General features: G+C 36.8%; 1 protein-coding gene across 5 annotated transcripts in view; it reads right to left on the bottom strand.

Moving 5' to 3' along the window:
- LOC129565153 (pseudouridylate synthase RPUSD2-like) overlaps window positions 1-18,615 on the bottom strand; it is a 233,904-nt gene that overhangs the window by 2,462 nt on the left and 212,827 nt on the right. For 3 of the 5 annotated variants that reach the window (XM_055439712.1, XM_055439713.1, XM_055439711.1), the window contains 6 exons: window positions 8,583-8,803; window positions 7,387-7,577; window positions 5,894-6,118; window positions 5,578-5,747; window positions 5,312-5,467; window positions 1,289-2,899 (listed from right to left, as the gene is read on the bottom strand). In XM_055439712.1, the coding sequence (XP_055295687.1) occupies window positions 2,825-2,899; window positions 5,312-5,467; window positions 5,578-5,747; window positions 5,894-6,118; window positions 7,387-7,577; window positions 8,583-8,803 (1,038 nt within the window). In that variant the 3' untranslated portion in view covers window positions 1,289-2,824. Of the gene's footprint in view, window positions 1-1,288; window positions 2,900-5,311; window positions 5,468-5,577; window positions 5,748-5,893; window positions 6,119-7,386; window positions 7,578-8,582; window positions 8,804-18,615 lie in introns of those variants that run through there. The other 2 variants (XR_008687583.1, XR_008687582.1) reach the window with 1 other exon arrangement.

Genomic DNA, 18,615 nt, shown 5'->3' with positions numbered 1-18,615 from the left:
TCTCTCTCTCTCTCTCTCTCTTTCTCTCTCTCTCTCTCTCTCTCTCACCAAAAGCGACGAACAATTCAAGGAATATTCCATTTTAGGCGAAAATACCATTCCGTAGCTGATTTGCATATTCATTTACGATGCTGCAAATATTTGAATGGCCTCCTGTACTCGCTCAATCGATGGCAAAAAAAACATCCAAACGAAATGCCATAAATACATGCATAAATTGCTAAATTCGTTATTAGCATTATATTCGCTTTGGTTTGTGTTGTTCCATTCATTTGGCATGAAAATACACAATAAAATTGGGCGGCCCGAAAGCACTCGAGCGTATGTGTTGCAGTGTACCGCAATTTCGCATGCAACGTCTCTATATGTTGAAGTATGAAATGTTGAACGCGGCGAAAATCTTCAAAATAAATCGTAACAACGGGAATGAAACGTACGCCGGCTATCATTTAGCTCAAAATTTCTTTCCGTAAATATGTGCTAAGTGAGCGCGAAAAAAACGTGCACAAAAGATGCCGAAAGACATACACCGCCCGTTGGTAACAGCAAACAACCGAGAGACGTAGGAAGAAAAATCGGCTTAAAAACCAATGGAAATTCCGTTTCACGGTGTCGAAAATGTGGAAAAAAGAGCTGAGGGCAAATGAACATTCAAATTATGCGCGGTGTTCGTTTGCCTTTTCTGATTTTTATTTGCGCATTTAAACAAGCGAGCATTTGTAGGTTGTTGTTATTTTTTTTCTGTATTTATGTTTGCTTTTTCCATTTATTCCCATATTTTCTTCTTAAGGATTTTCGTATATTTTTTTCCTATTCGTTCGTTCGTTCATTTGCCGCTTTTGATTTATTTCGGGCTCGACACCGAGCAAATAATAATCGCAGAGTTATAACGCTCACTTGTGCAAATAGACGCATAATCGAGACTACTTTTTCATTTGCAACAAATGGTAAATTATGAAATCGTTTTAAAATTTATGGTTAAGCGCGTAAAGCGTTCTTGTATTCAGAGAGGGAAACATCTTTGCATTTCAGAAATAATACTATTTCTCGTTCACTCGTCTGTTGCACACACATGAATTCGTAATGGCCAAGGGTATGAAACGTATTACTTCCACTCTGCACATAAATCAAAAGGATTTCCGGTTGGATTCGGTGAAAAGTGTGCCCGACGCAAAATGAATCGGCATTTCGGCAACAAAACACGAGACACCATCAATATGGTTCTCGTTTGCATGAGTATAGGAAAATAAATCTATAGAGACAGAAAAAAAAACTCCGATCCAATAAATTCAGTTGATACATTGAAATGTTTTAAATTTTTATTGGAATGAAAAGAGAGAAAAAAATTTATCAATTTTATATGACACTAAACGTTACATTGTATGCCCGATGTGCGCTTCATTTAAACTATCGTACGACCAATATTTTGTATTTTTCCTTTGTTTTTCGTGTAAATTGTTAAACAATAACGGTATGTTTGTTGAAGGAAAGGGGTGTTTTTACAGCAAAAGATGCAATCGAATTAGCCGTAGTTTGCATTTAAACAGAGAAGCTGTGGCAATGAAAAAGAGAAGGTCATCTCCAGAAGAGTAGGTCAGAAAAAAGGGGAAAAAAAGAGAGAAAAAGAAAAGAAAAACTAAAGGATAAAACAAAAAAAAAACTATTCCTACGAATGGAGCAGAGAGCTGTCCATTGAAATGTGCTTCATCATTTACATTTATAATCATACTTTAGGTTAATAATAATAATCTGGATTTTATATTCACAGTAATTCTAGAATAATCGGCTATTCGACGAAAAAAAGAAACAAAATTGTTGTTCATCATTGACCGAAAGGTTCAATCAGCATCCACTTGCCTTGAATATATATTGTCTTTTATGGGTTTGATTTGTTAGTATTAAACTACTAAAATATGATTCTTTGATTTGACATTATTATGGTATTCGGACTGGTTTTTTTTCTCTTCATTTTATTTTTCTCCTTATTCATTTTAATCTAAGATCAGAATGTGTATGTGTGTGTGTGTAATTTATTTCCTCGATTTCTACTATCTTCACGCGAATGATCAAATATAAAGCTAAAAAATCTTTAACAAATCTTCAAATTATTTATCAATGTTTTTTTTTCTTGTTTCTTTGTTTTTTGTTTCGTGTTGGAAACATTAATTTCTCTCACATTATATTTTCTTATTGGTTTGGTTCACGTTTTACTCTCAACAACAAATTGTGCTTGACAAATGACAAAGCCAAATATTACCGTATTAACATATAGATGATAACACTTAAGAGCTTCATTGTTGATGTTTTTTTTCTAAATAACGATCGATGGTTTAAGCTTTGCCTTAAATCGAAAATTACATACGTTATTTATAAATTCACATTGACTTAGCTATAAATTCTACTTTATCCATTTGAATTTTCATACTCGGTCCATAACATCGTGTGAAGGATTTTCAAAATTGTTCTTCATATATACGAAAATGCGTACAAATTCACAGTGAAATGGGCATACCAATGGGGGAAAATAAACTATGCATTTATCATATCATGATACTCTTAAATTTTATATTTATATACCTACACATAGTTTTCAATGTGTTTGTGTGTTGAATTCAAACGCACTTGAAATGACCGAAAAACGATATATTTTTTTTTATGCCAACGCCATGTCGATTTGAGACGTTCAATACGTAGAGGTGTTATGCGAATGGTGTTCCATTTCTTCGTCGTTCGTTCCTTCTCTCGAAATTTGGTGAAATTGAATGAAGTAAAAAATTATAGCTTAAGTTATTGATGTTCGAGCAAAACGGTTTATCAGCATCATCTATTCGGACTCGTAATCAACCCAGGCGACCTTTGCCCATTCGGGAAGTGGAGTCTCGTATTCCCAGCCTGGACCCTGTGTTGCAGAAGAAGATAGAAAAAAAACAGAATATAAATTACAATTTCAATTGAAAGTTCACTTGAAACCATGAAAAAGTGCTGGTTTAATATTAGCATTTAATTTATGAGTCAAAAGGTATACTTTAAACTATATTACAACTATTTGCGTATCTTTTTCAATAATATATAGTCCAATTAAAATGCGCAAAATGTTTCCTATTAACATTTAATTGAAATAAAATTGCTTTTATCTTTCTGTCCACATGACAACTTTTTTGTATAGATGCTTCTGCCGCTGTTGCTGTCGTCTATCGACTTCCCCATTCGCAATATGCCATTTTATTTCTATCAATGCAATGGCTCATATTATTATTGTTATTATTCATCGAGAACAATGTGCATTTGTCAACGAGTCGCTAGCATATGTGCTGGAGCCAACAATAGGAACGAGAAAAAAAACCTAGGCTATTTTTCTATTGAAGAAAATTGGCTTTTAGGTCACACGTTCAATGCAATACGATTTATCATATATTTTTTATTTTTGATCTCTCTTTATAACATGCGAACTTTTGTTGATAAATTCCAAAGCATTAAATGGAAAAAATATATATTTTTTCATAATTCTATAGAAATGGTCTTTTGGAAAAGACTTCTTTTTCTCCCTATTCGTCTTCTTTTTTTCGTCTTCTTGTTCTTCTTCTGTTTTGTTGTTGCGTTGTAGTTTTGCGTGCTAAGGCACAGGCATCGTATGAACAAGCAAAACGAACTCCACTTGCATTTTTTTTTATTTTAGAAAAAAACTTTTAATTTTTGCTCGTAATATGCGGATAGGAAGTAGGTTTCATATCAAACTGTGCGAATGAAAACATACAAGGTAATTGTTTGCAGAACGTTTATTACTAAATAAACGAATGCAAATTAAAATATTCTTTCCATCAATGGGAACGACGGATTATTCTGTCACAACTTTTGCCATTTGTTGTTTTTCGATGGTTTTCACTTTTGGTCTGTGTGTGTTTGAGTGGCAGCGTGGCAGCAGAGCTGAGCAAAAACCACACACACACACACACATACCATTTTCATGGGCGATGCGTCATGCCAACACAATTTACGAACAATGTGGACAAAAGAAGGAAGCAATTTAAAACGATGCATTGCTATGCTTGTCGTCGGCTTGCTTTCACTCATTCAAACGACAAATGAGTGTGAGAGTAGGGAAAAAAAGCTCGCCGCAAATGATATATTTTCATTTGTTCAGCTATTAAATGGCACCTTCAATTTCAAATTCATAAGCTCATACACTCACATGCGTTTGCCATGAATCCAGCTGTATGCGCGCGCTTTTATTGAAATTATGCACATAAGGTATTATGTGAACTTTTGTGTACGGTTCAAATGCCCCGCGGACCGAAAGTGAAGTGAAAATATTTTAAGTAAATAAAGCAATCAGAATGTGAAAAGAAGAGGGGAGAGAGCGAGAGAAAGGCCTCTTGATGCACAGTCGGAAACATTTATGGTTTAATTGCTTTGCTTTTCAGTCTTTTGAAGAAAAATGAACTCCTCTCGAGGATGATGGGAACTTTTGCTGACGATGAACGTCAACACAATGCATGTGCGAAAGAGAGAGAATAAAAAAAACGAGAGAAGCAGACGACGAGAATGAAAGTGCATAAAAAAACATCGCGTCTTTTGTGTTGTGGTTTTTATTGTTTGATATTTAGTGCTGCACTCACGTAAGCGCTTAAAAAATGTACGCTGACACAATTTGAATGGGACTGATGGCAATAAATCAAAGTAAAAATGGAGACAAACACACGGAACGAGCGGGAGAGGAAGAGGAAGAGAAAGAAAAAGCGAATAGAAAAGATTTAAGCTCGCTAAATCCATGGCATAGATAATCTCCCCGTCTAATGGATGCGGAACGAGCGCGTGCGCGCACGCATCAAACGAAAACTCTCAATGCTACCAATTTAATGGAACTTCTTTATGTTTTTTTGTGTGTATGTATATGGGGATGTGTACAAAGCACTAATTTCAATTTCGAAATGAATTAATTCACTTAAACTCACTGAATCTTAACAATGGATTTTATTTTAATATCAAACCAAGGCAAACTTAGTGCGATTCGGCATCGTTTGCACAGACGAGTTTCCTTTTTCCCGTCTTATAGACGCACGCAAAGCAGATCGCTTCAGAAAACAAACAATTACGGACTTTTCGCTTATTAACATTCTCGATGAATTCGTTTGAGAGTCTAATTAATTTTGTGTGCTAGCAAAGAGTGAGGGTATCTGTCAGTGAATTTGAATGAATAATTTTGAAAATCAAAATTGTAAAGCAGTTCGTAGATTGTCTGCTGCTGCTGCTGCTACTGCTTCGGCTGCTTCTGTTTGCCAAACTTTTGCTGGTGCTGTTATTGCTTGCTTACCTGATATTTCCATGCGTGCAAGTACATAACCAAGTCTTGTGGTTTTGGGTCTCGGTAACGAACTTTGCACTCGTAACAGTGTTTATCAACTGTCATTTTGTCGGGGCTGAATGTGAAATCTGGGTTGTCATGACCGGTTTGTGTTGCCACAGTAACCTAGCATTTGTGTGCAGGAAAAGAGGAAAAAAGAATAATTGAATGATCGGAATCAAAAGTGGATTGGGTCGATTCATTTTTTTTTTGAGTAGTGAAAAGTGGTTTATTACCTTTGCTTGGTCTGCAGCACTGCATGCCGACATCGATGTTGATGTCATAACTGCTGTATGGATACTATCAACTGGGCTTTCGCTACCCAATGAAACCGGTCGTGGACTCTCCGAGCACGGCGATGCTTCACGTGAAACACTCTCCGAATCATCATCGCTCAATACTGTGCCTGAAAATCCGAAAAAAGGGAATTGATTAAAATACCGCTCTGTTTTTCCATCTGTCTCTCTATCACAGTACGGATTAGCCATCGTAAATCACGCGCACTAAAAGAGATTATTTTGATTTCGCCATTTTTGATTGAATTCGTCTTACCTTTTCCAGTTAAGCTGCCGAGACCATCGTCAGAATCGGCTTTCATTGTTTTGAACAGTGACAGCTCTGAATCGCCATCAATTCCCAACCAATTTTCGGCATTATGAATATTTATAAGATCGCGAACGAGTTCTTCATCAGTTTTACCGCCAATATCGCCTCCACGCCCCTTCAACGGTCCAAATACGTCGTGATTGTAAAGCGGATCGTTTACAACCGGATATCCTATATATACAACAGTGTATTTTTGTTTGTATTGTGCGTAAATTCAACGCATTTTTCCGAATTTAATTTGCGAGCAGCAGTAATGTGTGGCAACCATAGAATTTCGTATCCCAAAATGCGAGAAAAAGATAAGCGAAACGAAACGAAAAAGAAATCATCAATTTATATATTATTCATGAAGTGGAGCCAATTCGAAGCATTCGAAACAAGGGAGAAAAACAGATACGAACGCCTTTTCGACGGCCATCGTACGGCCGATGAAAAAACAATCTATACCTGAATAAATAAATAATTCTTTTTGAAAATAGAAAAAGTTTTCTAATTCTTGTTTTTCTGTAATTTCCCATTTCCTCGGTTTGGCCATTGTCTGCACTGATGCGATTAAAATACGTCACTCGAAGAGATAAAATCGTGGTGAAAGAACTTCTGAGAAAGAAAAAAACCGAAGTCTTTATGAAATTAAATGAATATTTCATTGGAAATTGTCATCATTCCCGGTTCCATTTGGTTTTTTTGTACTTTTTTCGGGAACATCGCTTGTTTTCTAACCGACATCAATTACCAAAACATGTCCCAATAAAATGAACAGGTAAACAGTTTATATTTTTAGCTGTTTCATGTTTTTTTCTCGGTTATTTTCTTTTTCATTCGATTAGGAAACATTTTATTAATTCGGAATTGGAACCGTTTGGATTTTTCCTATGTTTTTCGGGTTTGGTTCCGCATTTTGCGAAAGAGATTGAGCGGAAGAGAGCGCGAAAGAGATATAGGGAGGAAAAGAACGGGTATGCGAAAGATTAATGTCATACGGTTACTCGAAAGTGTGGAAACGCTCGATTCGAAAATTAAAAAGTTTTCCTCCATCTCTCAATGTAAACTTGATACTCAAAAATGTTTTATTTTTCACTCTCTCCTCTTCTCTGTTTCACTTTTTAATGTCTTTAAATGGAATTTTCTCGAGCAATACCTTCCACAATATCGAACCATTCGTTCGCCGAACTCGCGACCAACAAAATTATTCGAGAGGCCACAAACATGGAAATACTTTTCCCATAAGCTGTTTCGCACAAATGTTCTTTGTATTGGCTTGACTTTTTCTTGGGAATGGAAAACTTTCGTTTTTAAAATCATTATCTCCTGGAATCGAGTAAGGTGCAAATTGTACAAATGGCAAAATTCACTCAGGCGTTTCAAATGTTTTGATGCTTCGAAACGCTGTTTTTAAATCTAACCAAAATTTGTATATAAACATTTCTACTTGTACTCACCTAGAAATTGTAAATGAACACGGATTTGGTGCATGCGACCGGTCTTTGGTTTACACAATACGACGCTGGTTTTGCCATTGTAGCCGAGCTTCTGGAAAATGGTCATGCAATCTTTTCCCTTTGGCGACACTTTACACACGCCAATTTTATAACTAACTACTTCAATTGGTTCCTTACATTCGATAATGCCACTGGAAATAGATAAAGCGAAATGGAAAGGGAGAAAGAAAATCGATCGATTAGAAAATAAAATGGAAAACAATTTATGATGTTTCATATTTGATAAATTTTCTGTTTTCACTTCGTTGCGAATCGATAAAACATCAAGTGGAAAATGTGACAAGAACAGGAAAGTGCATTTTATTCTATTGAAACCGAAAAAAAACGATTGAATTCGTCTCGTAGAAAACCGTCTGGACATTTAAAATTGCGTACGCAACGGAATTGGAGACAAGAAAAAATGAAGAAAAAGAATCGAATGTGAGTTGCATTTAATGGAAGAATGACTGAAAGGTGAATTCGAGTGCTATTACCCAATGTTGAACAAAGGAATCGATCAATTGGATACGAGCAAACACTCAGCATTTGGGTTCGACGATGACGACGACGAACAATTCGCAACAAAAGAGCCGAGTTAACTTTTTATTATTAAATAACTGAACGAGTCGGAATGGAATGGTCGTGTCCGGGTGATTCGATTGTCATATCCAATTTCACGTTTTTCGTACACACACGTTGCACCATCAAATTTGTGTCATGTTGTTCGCCATTTGGAAACGATTTACTATCCGTTGATGCTTATTTGTTGTTTCTGTGCATTCAATCGATACAATCTTAAGTAATCGACCAAATATGGGAGTAAAATGGTGAAGCGAAAAAAAAACAATGGAAACGAAATGCACTTCTGTTCAAGATGAATTGCAATGGATGCGATAAAAAAGGGAAAAGAAATGCTCGTTACTTCGCTCTCCATTCTTATTATCGCTTTTGTTCGGTCACATTTTGTGCTGAAACAGTGTTACTTCACTTGCACTCTTTGTTTCTGCTGGACACTCAATTTTTTTTTTTTTTTGGTTCCATCCATTCGAGTGTTCTCGATATATTTGAGACGGTTTTGTCATTTTGTGTTCCGAATTTCGTGTGAGCGTGAGCGTGAGTGTATGTCGATGTTTGTGATATTGATTGGCCGTACTTACTCGGGGAAATCACCTTCGACGCGACACATATACTGTTTTTGCACTTGACGATTTCGGATTTGATGCTCCATTTGACGTGCTTTCTTTGGACTGCGACCGAATAGCAAAAGGCCCGACGTAAGACGATCCAAGCGGTGGATTGTTCGTAAATTTTTCAAATTGAATTCCTTAGCCAGTATGAAAACCACCGTATTGTGGCGGTATCGACCACATGGATGCACCTAATGCGGATTTAATGAAAGAAAGCATAAAATCGACATGAGGAAAAAAGAAGAAGAAGAAGAAAAGAGTGATTATTATTTTTCCAGTTAGTGCGCATATAAATATTGTGGAAAATGCAATTTTCTAACAGTTTAGATAAAGATGCCTTAGCTCTAATGCATTGTTATTTTTCGCTTCTCTGATTCAATATGGGGAAAACATATGGGGGATATTATAAGGATAGGAAACAAAAAATATTGTCTTGGATTTGGAAAGTGGATTTCAAAGAAATGCCCATCAATTGTACCGTGTAACAAGTGCTCAAATTGCGAGAGCCCGAAACAAAATCATTAAATTTTCAAGTATTCACAATTAGTGCCAAGATCATTGCCATTATTCTTACCCGGGCTACCATATGAACGAGCAGAATTTATGGTAATTGATCTAATATCAACGGTCGATTTCACAAATCGAAATGCACCGAACAATGAAATTACCAGTTCATTTCACTCCAGCTTTTGACTTTGTAATTGGAAAGATTAGTAGAAAATGCTGAAAGCAATTTCCCCGGCTATTTAATCACATTTGCTGAATAAATAATTTGCAACCAGGCAACTGAACGTTGCTGCGGGCAATTCGTAAGCTATTTATGTACACGTTAATAGCGACTAAAATGGGTGATTATGAAGATAATTTTAGTTACGTACAACGGTGTATGTGTTGAACGTTGGCGGACGTACTGTGTCGAAGTTTGAGAGGGTGGAAGTTTGTCCTGCGGCAAATGCGAGAACATTGAACATGTGGAAATTGGTAGACCATATCAATTTTTTGATTACCGTCTTTATCATTTGCTTGAATTTACAACTAAACGCATAAAATTCGCTTCATTTGGAACATTGCATTCATCAAACTAAATTTAGTAACAAAAATAGAAGGCAAGAACTTGTTGAGAGTGGTAGCGTCTCATTTTAGATATAGTTTTCATCCATGCTATGCACATCGAGTGGTGGCCTTTGTCTCGCCATTGCATTTCGAAAATAACTTTGACGCTTTGAACAAGAGAGCATGCTAAGCTGAAGAGAATGGAGATGGATTTGCGGTGCATTCGCACGATGCCACGTTTATTCCCAAGCAAAAATTTACACTGAATCGACGTTGCGTTAACACATATCTGACACTGTTCTCTCACGGTTTTGAACGTCAATGCAATTTATGTTTGTATTGGACAGTGTGGAAGTCCGCCGAACTGTTTTACATTTAAAACCATGTCGCCGAAGTGTATGACCATTGCGTTATCATGGCGAATTTTGAAACCATTTTTGGTGTCGACTCTTGATACCCGAACAAACATACACCGCATCCACACGGTTATTTGAAATCAAAAATGATGTCAAACGGCTTCATACTCTATTATACTATTGCCACACGGTTTGACGTTCAAAACTGTGTGGGAACAGTGTCAGATATGCGTTAACGCAACTTCAATTCAATGTGAATTTTTGCTTGGGATTATGGTCATAATTTCTTGTGAAAAGCTCATAACTAAATGGAATCGCTATTATCATCCGGTTTTTGCGTAGTTACACGTGTAAATAACATTGAGGTCAAAAATATTTATGGCCAAAGCAACGATCATTTTACGATACAACGCTTCTTTATGTCTCAACCATATTCTATATACGTGTGGATATATAGGGTGGTAAATATGCGGAGGAGTACGATTATACTTCATTCTCTCCCACTCTCTCTCTCCCTCTGGTGACTGCATAAACTCACACATCCGATCCAATTCAATTCAATCCCGATGCGAACTGAACAATGAATGAACAAGGACCCGTGTAAATGCGCTTTAAATTAGTGAAAGTGAGCAACATATGCCCTAGACAGATTTCGAAATGCGGTCTGTCTCTTTCACTGCCTTTTTACCCTCTCTTTCTCTCCCTGTTTCTCATATCATCGATGCTGTGGCTTGAAACAAAGGCAACATATACACTCTTAATCCCATTCTCCTAATCGCATTGAAACCTTTCTTTTGTGCCAGACATGGTTTGTTAAACCGACAGAGCCAGCGAGCGAGCGAGTGAGCGAGAGTGATCAGGAACAACATTCTGATGCAACTGTGTGTGTTGTGTGTATACAGAGGCATTTCCAAAGAACGGAATGCTCTTTTGGCCACGCAATGTGAAACGTTTTCGTCGACATTTCCTGTTCACATTTGGCATGTCATTGTTGATATCCATTTTCGGGTGTGCGTATTTGTTCAAATAGATCAATGTGTGAACTAATCTGTGCAAAAGGGAATCAAGTAACTTTACCAGTCAATGTTGACTGTGTGCACCGGATTTGAATGTGTGGAACTGTAGAAGCTTGGCATATCATTCTCGTCCGATCAAAATACGTGTACAACACAGTTCCAAACATATGGATCAACCATGCAAATAGTCAGCTTGTATGCCAAAGTACAAAACTTTTTCCTTTCCCTCCCACATTCCGCCCTCCATTTTCTTCATCCATTGCAGTTTTATTTTGTTTAATCGTATTTAGTTTTGTGTGTCGCATGATACTCATCAAATTAACTTTGGTACATTGTCTACCTTGCAGGCAGTATGTTAAATCCACCAAAGCAATTTCAACAAACTGGATTTTCGTTTGCTTGTTTGCCACCAGATTGTCCACTTACAACTTTACCTGCTGCCGTCGGCCAAAAAATATATATGTATATAGTAACACTAACAGTTGAATAGCAAAAAAGAGCGGTGTCACTACCGATTTCCATATGCGCATTCATCAGTCAACGAGTGTGTTTGAGCTACTGCGACACAAAATATAAATGAACTACACTGTTTACGCGCAATAAACACACGGCATAACAATTTATGCACACATTACATCCAGCTATATTATTATAGAAATCTATTCTCGACAACCCGATTCTCTTCTTCTCTCCCTCAACCCTTTTCGAGCCCGGTTGAAAATTTATACTTTTCGTTCATTTTCGCAACGCATTCGGAATGCTGAAAATTGAATGTGGATTCGTGGTAAAAGTGCCTTTTCATATGTAAATGCTCGATATCTGCATATGTATAATTTGGCTATGGCGATTCGTGTGTGAGAGAGTGAATGCGTTTGAGGCGCTTCTGAAGGACTTGAAGTCGACAACTTTTTTTTCTCCTCTGCGGCGAAAACCGCAAATGCCATTCCAAAGCAAATCCAAAGACGAAAAGGTGAAACGGCTTGAACGAGAACGATGAACGTGGTAGGAAGAGAGGTGGAGGGAGAGGGAAACGAAGAGGAAATGGTTTCTGGTTTGTTTGGTTCTCAAAACGATTTTCTTTATAACTTTTATTTATTTAATTTCAGACCACAAACATGCAGTGCTCGTACACAATGATAGAAACGGAAAGCGATTCAAATTTACAATATGAAAACACGTTTAATATACAGGCACACAAAGAGCGAAAGCACGATATATGTGGCGCCTGAGAAACAGAGGGATAGAGAGCGCGCGCTCGAGAGTTATGCTAGATGGCCAGATAGAGAGTTCGAGGCAGGCACGAGTAACAATTTTCTAAACACATTCACAAATCGGGGCAACATTATATTTGGGATTTCGCTTGGCGTACAGCATAAAGGTGTAATAAAATTAATGTACTGTGTTTGCTTATTAATTTTGCGGTGTCGGTTCGGTGTAGTGTTGGTAATGTTGAAAATCGGAAAGCATATGTAAAGACTTAGAGAGGCGCACACACTCAGCCATACTCTGAGGCCAAGTGGAAGAGACAGAGCGAGAGAGACATAGAGAGAGAGAGAGAGAGAGAGAGAGAGTATGTGGTCTGGGATGTGATTTCTTATTGTGCTGTTTAAATTCTGCTTGAAACATATTGAATTTGGTTATGCAATGGGAAAAGGGATGTCGCCGCCAATTTCCAATTTAAATCGTAGTCTCTCTTCCTCTCTCTCTCGCCCATGCCATTCCATACGAAACGGGAGGCACACAAACGACTCGGTCGAGCTTTGTATTTGTAGATCGCATTAGTGGGCTCGGGTGCTTTTGTGTGTAAGTGTGGTTTGCTAAAGAGAAAATACGCCTGAATTTTCATAGCATTTTACATTCTAATTGATAGTTGGTAGATGCTATTGCTGTTATTATTGTTGTTGTTCTTGATATTGTCGATGCAAAACATAATTTAAATGTTCACAAAACGAGCACTTGAGCACTTGAGCAGTGCGGTAAAAGTGAGACGGAGATAGAGATAGAAAGTGGAATTCGGTTTTGGGAAATTCTCTCAAGATGAATAAATAATTCGGAAAATTCCGTCGCAACAATGAAACACCGCACATGATATAATTGAGGAGCATGTCTTGTATTATCACATTCGGATTCGTGTTCATGCCGATAAATTGTAGATGCACAATTGCTTCAGCAGACGTGCTCATCGTGTGTCTTTGACGCGCACTCACTGGCACCATTTCACCTTCGTTGATGCCCTGAGCTGTAACTATATGCTACTACTGCTGCTGCTCCACAAAACTATATCGCATCGACACTTGAAATGTTATTTCTCACGTGCCTAACAGTTTCTGTAGTAGTCATTTTACTTAAGTAAGTGCTACTAAAAAGCACTTCTTGTCGTAATCATCACGCACACATCCGATATGTGTGCGACTATGATTTTCCATTCAGCTTGAATACATGAAACTATGGAACTTTTCCACTTGCTGTCAGAACATTTCGCAGATGGTTTTTTTTGCGAAGGCGCAAGGAATTATCATCCAAAAATGTATCAGAAAAGGGATTTTCAATAAATTTCTCATAGAAAATATGGCACGTAAGCCAGCTTCCAAGTATCTCATATGATAGTTTGGTTTTGTGGTATTGGCGTGTGGTATTTAGTGAGCTTTCACTTAGTAATTGGAATTGTTACACAATGATAAAATCTATTGCGGTTGATTTTCTTTGAACGTATGTTTCCGTTTGTTACAAAATTGTAATAACCCGATGACGTTCAAGTGGAATTATTAAATTAACAAGGTATCTTACGTCACTTGCACAGCACTGAAACGTGCGCGCTTCGTCCTGACCGATTTTGTCAATTCACTTACACATGTAGCCAATTAAATTGAATGTCTTTTAATTTAGTACGCCATGTATATATATATATGTAATACTGTAATTGAAATGCCTGCTCGTATTAAATCCAATCTTCTGTGGAAAATGTTCAAGTGCAGCACTCTAACACCCATCATTTTTTGGAAAATAATTAAAATAAAGAAAAAGAGCGCTTAACTGACATATCAGTAATGATTAAGTTGAATGGTGTAAGTGATTGAAATATGAATATCGAAGATCAAAAGCATATTTCAAATGCTTCAGGCTCTTATCTATAATAATAAGCGCTTCGTTCCACTTTCAATGTTTCAAAAAGGTATATTGCTACGACACAATTCATTAAAATCCATGTAGATGTATATGAAGTATCGAAGAATGAACGAGTAATTGAGTAAATTGTGTTATATATTCCCAAGGATTTATCGTAAAATCAGATCAAATTCATACTATACATTGCTGTGATATAGCAAACGGTGTGCATAGGATAAAACTTTCACGTACACACGAACGAAGAACAAAACATACAAATACAAATGGCAATTTCTTTCCCTGTCTCTCTCGCTATCTCTTCCGGTTCCACTCGATTGCAAATATTTGTTGCTATAAACGAGCCAGAATGTTAACAACCGGAAAAGATTCGAACGGGAAAAATAGATCGCGTATATATATATTCATCGGTGCAGAGGCGGAAATAAATAACGGAATCGGAGAAAAGGAAGAAAGCAACATAAATAAATAGATAGTAAGCAGGAAAGTCATTAACTATTGTATGGCAATGGAGTCTGAAATGACGATGTACATTGTACAACTACAAACAGGATAACAGCAACAAAGTTAGAAAAAATATGCACATTCATCTAATGGAGTGAGCGCCACCGACCAAGGCGCTATGTTGGCAATTACGGTAATTGAGAGAACATAATTAATAAAATGAGGTTCGAGTTTTATGTGCTCTACTTATTCTACAAACTGCGGCTCGTGTCCTACAGGAGCGACTTGAATATAACGGACAGGTGGACCTTTTTTGTTGTTGTCATATTTTCTTATGATTTCAAGTTGTAAATTGGCATTTTCAAGCAATCGGTTAGTTTTCATCATGCAATCCCAATGGATCCCATTCAATGAAAAAAGCTAAATTTTTGTGTTAGATTAAATAATTTGCTCTAAATGACCCGATTTTTATTTTGTTCTTTTCTTTTAATCATTATTAGGAATGTGTGTTTGAGTGCTGGGAAAATTGCTCTTGACTCATTCAAGTGGGGGAGCCGCTGTCGAAATTCGATTGTGCTTGAAAACTAGCAAATCAACATAAAAGGGGTAACCATATACACACAAATGCAAATCTTTGTGCTCAACTCATCATCAGTTCAATAGACGGATTTGAATGCGTTCTGTCAATTAAATTACTCACCGGCACTGAACTCGGTTTGTCCAACACAATAAGGTCGTTGTCAATATAGATTATTTTGATTGGATGATCTAAAACGGGCGTCTCATGCCTGATTTTGGTATTTGTTCAGTTTGTTTTAGATTGATTTGTACATTTGTTTTTTATTTTGGTGGTTGATTTCAGAATTGGTATGTATTCAAAGTTCGTTCCGTATGTGTTGTGTACGTTCGATGTCACAGTTCAATAAACACATACCACAAGATTAAAGAAAAAAAAAAACAAAGAAAAAGGGACAGTCGTCGATCCCGAAAATAGAAGAACAAACGATAGAATGATACAACTTATCGAATTAAGATGTTAACATACTAACATACAACATTTGAAAACATTTTTTTGCTCATTTCGAATGTAAAGCCCTAATGACTGAACATAAATATTACGCTACGGAATGGAAAATTCATTGAAATCACGTTTACATCAATGTAAAACATGAAAACCTCTTCAACAATCAATTACTATATTGGAAAATGACGGGCAATGTGCGCCCATTTCGTTCATACGTGTGTTTGTGATACGTTTAGATTAGGGGAGGCAGGTTTGTTAAGCCTCATTTTTTTTAAATCAATTAAATTTATACATTCGGGATGGTTAGATAAACCGTGAATTCATTTTAATGGCTTCTTTCATTCGGCGGTCTTTTAGGAGGAAAATACTTGAATTCAAGTCGATCAGCAATTTATTTTATAAAAAACATTCTAATGGGTAACATGCGCTGAATCCTTCAAGCATACAGAATCCTCTTTTGAGCGAGCGAAAATAGATCTCTTTCAATTATAATGAACCAGAAGTGAATGTGAGCCATTTTCTGGAAATTTTGCACGATTGAAAATTTAAAAGCGACTCATTCATGCAGAAACTTCTTGAAAATTTGATTTATTTCCAATTCCGAGAGCGGGATAGACCGAACTGTCAATTATAAGATTCATCAAATCAATCGAATCGGTCAATTTTTAGCAAATTGTTCCATTCAAAGCGAAACGAATTGAATTTCCGGAATTTCATTCAATACCCAATTGAAGCAAGCATTACGAAAATACGTCTTCATTCACTGGATGAAAACAGGCAGATGCTGCCATAAAGCAAATAATGGGTATTTTGTTGTTATTAAAATTGCAATTTGTATTTGAAGATGGAGCCGAGTGAAGTGACCGAGAATCGCGAAGGTGGAGATCTCTCTCTCTCTCTCTCTCTCTCTCTCTCTCTCTCTCTCTCTCTCTCGAATAAATCAAAACTTGCTTGTTGGGTAAAATATGCTTTTCGTTTACAATTAGTGTACGAATGTTACATTCAAATGTGAGAGGAAATGAACGCCACTGGTTATAACCCGATTTATGTGTACACATCAAATATTTATGTTATCTCTTTCGCGTCCGATGTTTGCACCACACAAAAGCACACAGACACCGACGCATTTTTTGAAAGTCTTGTTGTTTATCTGTGTGTGTGTGTGTATGTGTTGTGTCACTTGCCATTGTTTTTATTTACAAACAGATAAAATTACAAACATGAAATATGCACCAAGGGTATTTTCGATAACGATGACAACTCTAAATACTCTGGTCTCAATGTTTTTAAACGTCGCGTCGTCGTCGTCATCATCATCGCCACCATGACTGCCACTACTACCGGTCTATGCATTCCGATGGCATGCGTTTCATCGGTCCACATTTCATTCATGGGCTGACACAATGGCGTACATTTTATGATTGCCTACGGAATACGTTTATTATAATAAATTTGCTTGAATACACCCTTGAAGCGGCGGCAAATGTTTATGTTTTTGAGCGTGAGCAAAATCTTGTCATTGTTTTAGGACCTTTGGCATGAATTGTACAAGCATAACAAGTGCAAACAAACACAATACACATTCAGTCAGTAGCTTACTCACTCGCAGCAGCAGCAAAATATTGCAGAAACAATGGACTGGCAAGCGATTTTCTGAAGCAATAAATTTGCTACTTCAATTGCTGGTGCCAGGCGCGCATTGTGCGTGTGTTCATTACAGAAAAACAAATGGTCGTTCCGGTTCACGTTGAGAGACTATGTATCATAGCAAACGGACTTAGCACAAGTGATACTCGATCCCAAAATTCTGTACACGATGATGTGGCACGGCGTGCATCGTTCATTTCATTCCGTTTCGTTTTGTTTGTCTAGTTTACGATTCGATTAGCATTGATGCCAAGAAATGTTCGACTTCATTTTAATATTGTGTATTCACTTGGCATTTCACATCCATATTCCTCGCCGGCAATTATTCTATTCGAGAACTATATTAAAATGCCAAAGAACATAGCTGTGTTCATTTTTCATTTGCTGAAGCTATCACTTCATAATACAAGCCTATTAAATTCGGGTTTGAAATCGAAAATGCGCGTTAACAATGCCACTTGGAAGTTTTGGAATTTAATTTATTGCTTGCAATAACATCATTTTGAATAGTGTCGACGAGATATTTTGGCAATGCACACACACAAACTCTTCGCGCTGAACCGAACACCCACACACAATCTCAGATAAGTGGATCTGCAATTAATTCGAATAATTCACTATTTTGTGCGATAAATTAAATGAGCTCACATTTTCAATGGTTCTCTCATTCAATGCCATGCTTTTGTGTGTTTGGCTCAGAAAGCAGATATGGCTGAATTTTCAAACAGGTTATTATAATGCAATATGAATTGAATGGCATTATGAAAACATTCAGCCATGTGAAAGCATTATCATATTACATGTTTTGACTATACGGACGGATGGAACCTACGATCATTTCCTCTATGGATAGATATATGTGAAATAATAAACTATTTTGTAATTAAATTGTATTACCTCTGTGCATGAGGTAATTCCATGTGTGAATATTAATAATATTCCGATCAAATAAAGCGTTCAATTTTTTTGGTAAACAATTTTCATCCTTGAGGGCATATGAGATATCAATCAAATGGGAATCATTAAGGTTCATATTTATTAACTTCCGAAATATATTGCCTTCAATGAGAATGCAAATAGGATGGGCCATTTTTCATGCATTTAACACAAAGTGACAACAAATATTTAGCTTAAATTCGATTTTACAGCGACATTTACATTATACCCTGTCGCAAAATCGGTTTTTTTTTCTTTCATTTTCAGGCAAAATTGCATTTCTGAGCATAAAATGACGTTAAATAATAATTTTCTCTCTCTCTTTCACTCTCTTCACACGTCCATTTCCGGCGTAAATCATCTGGTTTACTGGAAAATTAATAAAAACGCAATATGATTCTTCA

The sequence above is a fragment of the Sitodiplosis mosellana genome, unplaced genomic scaffold, assembly GCF_009176505.1.
Source record: "Sitodiplosis mosellana isolate CC-2019 unplaced genomic scaffold, AAFC_SMos_1.0 Smas_scaffold_2, whole genome shotgun sequence".
Taxonomy (NCBI): domain Eukaryota; kingdom Metazoa; phylum Arthropoda; class Insecta; order Diptera; family Cecidomyiidae; genus Sitodiplosis; species Sitodiplosis mosellana.
This window is presented reverse-complemented; position numbering and strand designations above follow the sequence as displayed.